Genomic DNA, 7,624 nt, shown 5'->3' with positions numbered 1-7,624 from the left:
CTTGTCCATGGCTAACAGAGAGAGAGGGCACTCTGGATACACTACACATCTGGCCACACTTGGCTTTCCTGTCAAGGACACCTGAGTCAGAGGTTGGTAGTTGGGGTCTGAGCTGGGAGAGTGACACACAGATTATAATTACAAAGTCATAAGTGATCAATGCTCACTGAAAACACCAGGGCCTGGGGTGTAATTTGGTGATAGAGCTTATGCTCACATGTTCGAGTCTTTGGGTTTAATTTAATTCCCAACACACACACACACACATACACACACACACACACACACACACACACAAAAAAAAAAAAAAAAAAAGAAAGAAAGACTAGTGCCACAATGAGAAGCCATCAAGAAGAAATGCTTTCAAAACAAAGGTAACTTTATTGTATAAATTTTACACTGTAAAAGAATATGAAATGAAGCTTTGTCTAAATTTTCTTGCTGATTCTCTTGTAGACAAGGTCGCCCAGTGTCATGGTCTGAAAGTCAGAAGAGAGATTATGAAATATTTTCTTGATGATGAATTGTAAGACAAACAAACAATGATCTCCCCAAATGATCCCAAATGTGCTAACATGTGAAGCACCTTTGAAAATTTTTATTTTCTTTATGGGCAGAGGAATGATGGGCAACTTTTTCTAAAACACCATGCTGTATCTTGTCACTTCTCTTGTTCATGTGGAGGGCTGTCCTGCCAGCCACTGAATTATCTCCTAAATCAATGACAGCTATAGAAAAACCATCCAGAGCAGCCCAATCCATTGTCTCAAAATTTCATCGATCTATTACTGCCCACTGACTGCCTGTGGCTAAACACAGGATATGTACATGGATACACTGGGCGACTAGAATGGAACGTAGCAGGGGCTTTATAGTTTTCCTCCTAAACTTGTAAACGAAGCACATGAGAACACTGGCCATGGGTTTGTATGCAGGATGCTTACTGAGCATGCTCAAAGTCTCAGCATAGCAAGAAAAACAAAAGACATCACTTTTAAGGTTGTTGGTGAATGGTCCTTCCATCCAGCCCTCTCGGGTCTCTGATTTTATGTCTTATGTTATCAAGTAGAAAAGGAGCTCCTTAGCTCCAGCAATCACCCCCTGGGTTGGAGCCCTGGCTTTATCACATCAGCTATGTGGTCTTGGATAGGTTGGCCTGATTATGAGATCCGTTGTCTGTGATTCCCATAGGAGACTGGAAGACTAGGGAAATGCATCTGCACTCAGTCCAGGGCCGCTCCTCTCTGCTCACCTGCTCTGTTGTGAGAGTGAGGGGCAAGAATGGGGACTGAACATTGCTTCATGATTGACACCCCTTTCTCTCCATGGTTGGGAGAGGTTTTTACTTGCCCAGATGATGTCACTTGGACAGGCAGCTGTCTTCTGTGACCCCCTAAAGTGCATTCTGAATACAAAGGAGAGCTGGAAGACCTAACCTTGGGAGGAACACTACCAATGATCATGTAGGCTGTGGACGGGATGTTACCAACAGCTAGGCATGGAGGATGATTGGATAGGAGTGCACACCCAGGGTGTCATTCGTTAGCGGCCATAAACTTGGTACAAGTGTGACTTCACACCAATGCCAAGTGGGCAGAGGCATTTACTAGGCACCCGAGCTGTGGAAGATGGCAGCCTCTGTGGCTTGTTGCTTAGTGCTGAGGCAGAAGGAAAGGCTGTGGTTGTTAATCACTCTGACGTCATCAAAGAGGAACAGCAACGAGAGAGCCAAGCTCTTGTGCAGGTCTTGCACTGATGGGAAGTACTGCTGCAGGAGGCATGAGGGCCTCCTGGGTAGGAGATCTGCAGATGGAGTGGAGTCTGGGGACATCCCTGGGTTGAATGGACTTCTGTCCTATAGGGAGGTCTGTGGCCCCACCCCAGCAGAGACAGGAAAAGGCAAGTTGTGTTGTGCACATCCTGTCCTGTGTCTCAGCACACCAAGTACTTCTCACCCCATCCCGTTGAAGTGCTCTTGGGATCAGGGAAGAGGCAGGAAGTGGGCAAGGAGGAGAGGCTGAGGGGGTGGCAGTGGCTGACTTGGGAGTAGAGGGAAGCCTGGAGGTGGGAGTGGGGATGTGAGTCACCAGGTGACTTAGAAAAGGTGCCCCTTGCCCAAGACACTGCTCTTCTGTCTGTCAGAACATCACCCTGATGTTCAGCCCTGGTTTGTTCAGAACAAGATGGCTGCAGATGTACTGAGTGCAAATTTCCACTGTCTATGGTGGGAACAGCTTCCCTAGGCCTTGAGTGGTGAACAACTGAGAGATTAGCTCAAGAGATGGACCCAGTTCTGGGGTCTTGACTGCCATTTGACCGGCTCTTCTGGTCATAGCCTTACTTTCCCCACTTAGAAAAGTGGTGTTCAAAAGATTCGAGACAATATGTATCAACTCCATGGCACATAGTGGATCCCCTTAAGTGGTAGAAGACACTGACTAAAGTCAAGATCTCAGGGAGGAAAAGATGGAGAATGAGAGATGTCATACAACTGCCCCTCACCCTTTACGTCTCCATTCCCCACAAGGTGTGGGATGGCAAGACCAGAGTGCCCAACTTACATTGGTGATTGTGTCGCCATTGAGTTCGGTCACGGACTTCATGCCCTTGAAACTTGTCACCATCTTATTGTCACCTTCCATAGTAACCACGGCCTGCAGGGAAGAGAGGTCATGACCCACGAGCAAAGGCCTGGCAATGACGCTAATGAGGTTGCTTCCCCGCATGGTGACCACTGGCAATGAGTCAATGTCCTGTTCATCTCTAGTTCTCTAGCACTGAATGGAAATTGAGTATACTTATGAATGAAGGAGAATGTCAAGCCTGCCTAAGTGGTTCTCCCCTGGGGAAAAAAAATCCTAAAATAAAATATAAAATCCTATTTTTCAAGCTTATAGAGGGAGGTGGTGGCAGAACTCCAATCACCAGCCGCCGTGGGGACACAGTTTGCTGTGATAGATATTTAGTCTTTCCTATTGTGGCGCCAATTCCAAGCCTTCTACATCAAGGATGGTGGTAAATTGAAGTGGCTGGGCACAGTGCAGCGCTTTTAATTTCAGTGCTCAGGAGGCAGGAGCTGGAAGAGCCTGAGCTTGAGGCCAGTCTGGGCTATATGGCAAGATGCTGGGGGAGGGAAGAGAATAAGAAGAAAGGAAGCAAGGGATGGGTGGAGGGAACCAAAGGAGGGTGGAGGAAGAAGTATAGTCAGGAACAAAAGACACAAGGTCAAAAATCTGCCTCCCCAATGGGCCACTGGAAAACCCATGGCACCCCACCCAATCACCCTCTGCTCTTCACCTTGACAAGTAAGAAAAGGAGAAACAAGAGCAACTTGAAGAGGCAGAGACTCCTGCTGAGCCTGAGGCACAAAGCTGCCAGGAAAGGCAGGAGTGGAGAGAACAGAGGCAGAGTCCACTGGCTTCCCTGGGATGTGCAGGCTTCCTGGGGAGGGGCAGATGACAGGACCCACAGCCCTGGATCTCTGTTATCACCTGTCCATCGCTCACACAGCCCACGGGCAGCTGGCACTGCCACCTGGAACTGTTGCCCCGAGGAGGTGAAGCTGCCCTGGCTCCAGTAAAGGTTTTCACTGACACTGATTTGCCCCAGTTCCGGGTTCTCCATGGAGGACTCCGAGAACCTGGAGCACTGACCCTGAGGATCCTGCTCTGTGCCCCATTTCCCCCACATCGTCTATAGAGAGAGCCCAGATGTTTCATGATCCCTGAGACATTGAGAAGTCTGTTCTCAGAGCTCTCTGTGTCTCCTGCCTGAAGTGGGTTTAGTGTCATGGTCTCCGTTAGGAGAATTTGGGGGGGACAAGAGGTGGGACTACATACCTTGACCTTTTCCCCACTCATGGTCTCCAGCTCGCACTCCTCCCCCAAGGTGAACTCATTGTGGAGCACTTTGGGCCCATAGGTGATGGTGAGTTTGACATGCTTCCCGTTATGCACGATTTCTGATATCCCCTTGATGTCCTTCCCCTTCTGGATGAGATCATCAGACATTCCTGGAAGAGCCCATGTAAAGTTAGAGTCTGGAGGAGCAGCGGAGATCACTGTACATTCCTGAGGCTCCACACACTTCTATATAGCAGACCTGTGAGCAGTAAGGCCTTTGGTTTCTGATGGAGAAAGTCAGTGGCCTGCTACCATTTTCCCAATTAGTATTGTTAGTTTTTGAGTCAGAGTCACTTGTAGCCTAGGCTAGCCTTAGTTCACTATATAGTTGAGGGTGACCTTGAGCATCTGATCCTCCTGCTTGCACCTCCCTAGTGCTGGGATTACAGTTGTGTGTCACCATACCGGGCTTCTATGGTCTGGGGATTGAACCCAGGGCTCCATGAACTGCTAGGCAAGCATGCTACCCACTAATCTGCATTTCCAGCCCCATCAATTCACTTGTAATAAGGAACCTCATTTGGAACCAGGTGGTGGTGGCATACACCTTTAATTCAGCACTCGGGAGGCAGAGCCAGGTGGATCTCTGTGAGTTCGAGGCCAGCCTGGGCTACAAAACGAGTTCCAGGAAAGGCGCAAAGCTACACAGAGAAACCCTGTCTCGAAAAACCAAAAATGAGGCCCTTTCCTTTTTGTCTCCCTGCTTTTTACTCATTCTCCCTCCCAATTTCCCTCTTGTTTAGTGGTCTTGTTCTTAGAGTGGGAACACTTAATCCTCCAGGATGTTAATCTTCCAACTCAAATGGTCCCACACACAAGTGTGACCATGCCAGGCACACTTGCTGTGGCCTCTGGAGTCAAGGCTCTTATGGGTAATGTCCAGAAGTCCTTTGCCCCAGAATAGGGCTTTGCCGATGTCAGAGCAAATCTGTGCCTTTACATGAATAGAGGTTCACAGGAATCATGAATTCCCAGCAAGAGCAGAGAGCCCTTTGTACAGCCAAGGGGTCCTCGAATTCGAGAGCTGTGACTTGTCCACAAAAGAACCTTTGAGTCCCTCGATGACCCGAGTGTCCTCCTTTCCCTGCTCTCGCTGTTTCCTATCTTTTCTGTCATTCTCCTTTGTCCCACCTTGCCCTCTGCCCACAGGGCTTTCTCTTCCTGGAACGCACTCTTCTTTCCCTGGTCCCAGGCTCGGCCTTCAGCACCAGTCTTTCCCTCCTATACCCCGAGAGATGTAGGCCACTTAACTAGGGTCTCTGGGACCCAGCACCTGCTTCTGACTCCAACTCCAATACATCCGATACAGCAGCCCTCGTGGCTACTTCTCCTTTCTTGGCCTCAGCTGTCTCAACAGTGATCAACTCAGTTTTATGGTGAGTACCAAATGTGGGCATTGCTATGCCTGGTATAAAGTCATCAACATTGAGGGACATGTCATTGCATTTATCTCCAAGCAATTGGTCAGTATTGTAGCTTTGTCTCTAAACATTGGTCAGGGTTGCAGCTTATCACATTCCTAAATTTGGGATAGCCTGGATCCTTCCTTCTACTGCTGAGAGTGGAGCTAGCCCCTCATTGCCGTTACATCAGCTTTGGCATCCCACCCAACACTCACCCATTGCCTTCATGAAGGGCTCAAAGTTCTCTTGGCTCTGCAGTTGGTACTTGCCGGAGAAGTTCATGGTGGCGATGAGGCTCCCTTTCCACAGCTGACCACAGCAGCTCTGCCTGCCAGGCCACCCCCTCGTGGCTGTTTTATAAGGGGCTTCTTCCTCCTCAGATATAGGCCATAGGTCAGTGCTTGTCGATTTCTTTATGGCCAGGTTCAAACATTAACTCCTGAGAGCAATGGTCAACGATAAAAATCAGAATGGGCAAGGCAGAGGTTTGTTCTAATTCAGCAAACATTTGTGAGCGCCAATCAAGTACAAAGCTCTATGTGATGCTGCCTTTATGGTGACTTACCACTGCTAATGAAGTAAGTGTGTGTGCATGAAATGTATGTGCACAGATGCATATGTGCAACAGACATATGTGAATCATGTCTCTAACAACGTACACATGCATATATACATAGGTGTACATATCTATGTGTTTGTACACTTGTATGTATATGCATGTATTTATATACATGTAGCTACAGATGCACACACACACATATACATGTATAAACACATTCATGTATATGGGTGTTATGTGGGGAGAAATACCTTTGAACTCAAAACCTTTTTCACATAACCTTATGTTTGTGTCTCAACCTTTCATTATCATACAGACATCATTTTACATACATGTCATCAGTCCCTAGAGCTGTTTTGTATTCTGAGAATTCTTGCTCGGTGATTCCGGGCAGTCCCACAGTCCAGGCAGGCCTCCCTGTGGAAGTACCAACAGGGCTCCCCTGCCAGCAGGTGTAAGTCCCTTGCAGCAGCAATGTAGACATTTCGATGCATTTTGTTGGACAGAGACAAGTCAAGGGAAGGAGAAGGCACTGCCTGCTGACTTACCCCATCCCTGCTCAAGGCAGGAACAGGGAACTGAGGTGATACATGGGAGTTTGGTCTGCCTGGAACTGGCCTTGGGCAGAAAGCGGAGGGATGCTTCATTCCCTGTGAAGATGAGGATCTTTATTCCCCCCAGATCTTGTGTTTGAGGCAGCTCTCAGCATGTGATGCTTCACACCCCGGTTCTCTCTTCTGTCTAGACTTTAGCATCAGGTTCTGCACCCACAGCCTTCAGCTCTCTACCTTGAGGCTACATAGACTGTTGTGAATCAGAACCTGGGGTGTGCCATGCCTCGGTTTTAAACCTCTGATGGTCTCTAGTGCTCCAGCGGTCACAGGTCCTGGATGAGGTGGAAGGTCCCTGTGTCTGCTGTCCTGGCTGCGACAACTGCTCTCAACAGAGCTTGCACTCTGCCACCCTGAGCTCCCACTTTTGTCTTGGAAAGTGACTGTCATGGTCTAGACTTCTAGTGTGGCTGCTAGGCTTGCAGAAGCCAGCTTTAGTCCAACTCCTTTCTCCGGAGGTCGCAGTCACAGGGCTAGTCAAAGGTGTCAGGGGTGTCCACTCTGTGGGAATGTGTGTCTCCTCTTCTGCTCTTTCCCCCTTCTCCCGGCTAGGGGGCACTTTATAACACCCCCACCCATCCTCCTCCTCCTCCATTCAGCTGGGCTGACTCTCACCATCCTTCTCCACTGTGCTCCTTCCTCAGCATTCCCAATGTCTGGCACGTGGGATGAGTTCAATCAGTGATGGTTCAGCAAAGAGAAAAAACATCAAAAGATAACGAGGCCATGGCTCTTGTGGTTAAGAGGTAATGAGAGATATAGAGTAGTCAGATCAGCAAACCAGTCCTGTAATCAGTGAATCATACGAGTCCAGAAGCAAGGAGACCGGAGGGCAAGTGTGTCTGTGTGCACGCACATGGGTGTGTGTGTCCTTCACGTGGCTGCGGCTGGCCTGAGAGCCAGTGGAGAAAGCTGTGGAAGGGATGGAAATTGTTGCCCCAGCCTGACGGCCCGCTCCTCTCCTCCCACCCTTGGTGTTTTTGTTTGTTGTTTGTTTGTTTTCCTGTCACCCTGCTCTGTCATCCCAGCCTGTGTGAGATGTTTTTACCTAGAGTCCTTTCTGTTCCTGGACCGTTTCCTCCCTCTTCTGCCCAGCAGCTCTCTACTCCACCCAGAAACTTCCTGGGTTGCAGTGTCTCCCTCTAGACC

The 7,624-nt window shown here is 48.8% G+C and overlaps 1 protein-coding gene across 1 annotated transcript; it reads right to left on the bottom strand.

The window, feature by feature from the left end:
• Window positions 1-358: 358 nt before the first annotated feature.
• Window positions 359-5,679, bottom strand: Fabp1 (fatty acid binding protein 1). Its single transcript, XM_006991010.3, has 4 exons — window positions 5,521-5,679; window positions 3,840-4,012; window positions 2,562-2,654; window positions 359-479 (listed from the first exon to the last, which is right to left on the bottom strand). Exons 1-4 carry the CDS (start codon window positions 5,585-5,587, stop codon window positions 429-431), a joined length of 384 nt encoding a protein of 127 aa, XP_006991072.1. The 5' UTR covers window positions 5,588-5,679; the 3' UTR covers window positions 359-428.
• Window positions 5,680-7,624: the final 1,945 nt, after the last annotated feature.

Source organism: Peromyscus maniculatus, chromosome 3, assembly GCF_049852395.1.
Source record: "Peromyscus maniculatus bairdii isolate BWxNUB_F1_BW_parent chromosome 3, HU_Pman_BW_mat_3.1, whole genome shotgun sequence".
Lineage (NCBI taxonomy): Eukaryota > Metazoa > Chordata > Mammalia > Rodentia > Cricetidae > Peromyscus > Peromyscus maniculatus.
This window is presented reverse-complemented; position numbering and strand designations above follow the sequence as displayed.

Coding starts and splice junctions, on each gene's coding strand:
- Fabp1 (XM_006991010.3), bottom strand. CDS start 5,587: ATGAACTTCTCCGGCAAGTACCAACTGCAGAGCCAAGAGAACTTTGAG. Junction 4,013..5,520: donor GCCCTTCATGAAGGCAATGG/GTGAGTGTTGGG, acceptor GGGCTCTTCCAG/GAATGTCTGATGATCTCATC. Junction 2,655..3,839: donor TGAGTGGGGAAAAGGTCAAG/GTATGTAGTCCC, acceptor TCTTCCCTGCAG/GCCGTGGTTACTATGGAAGG.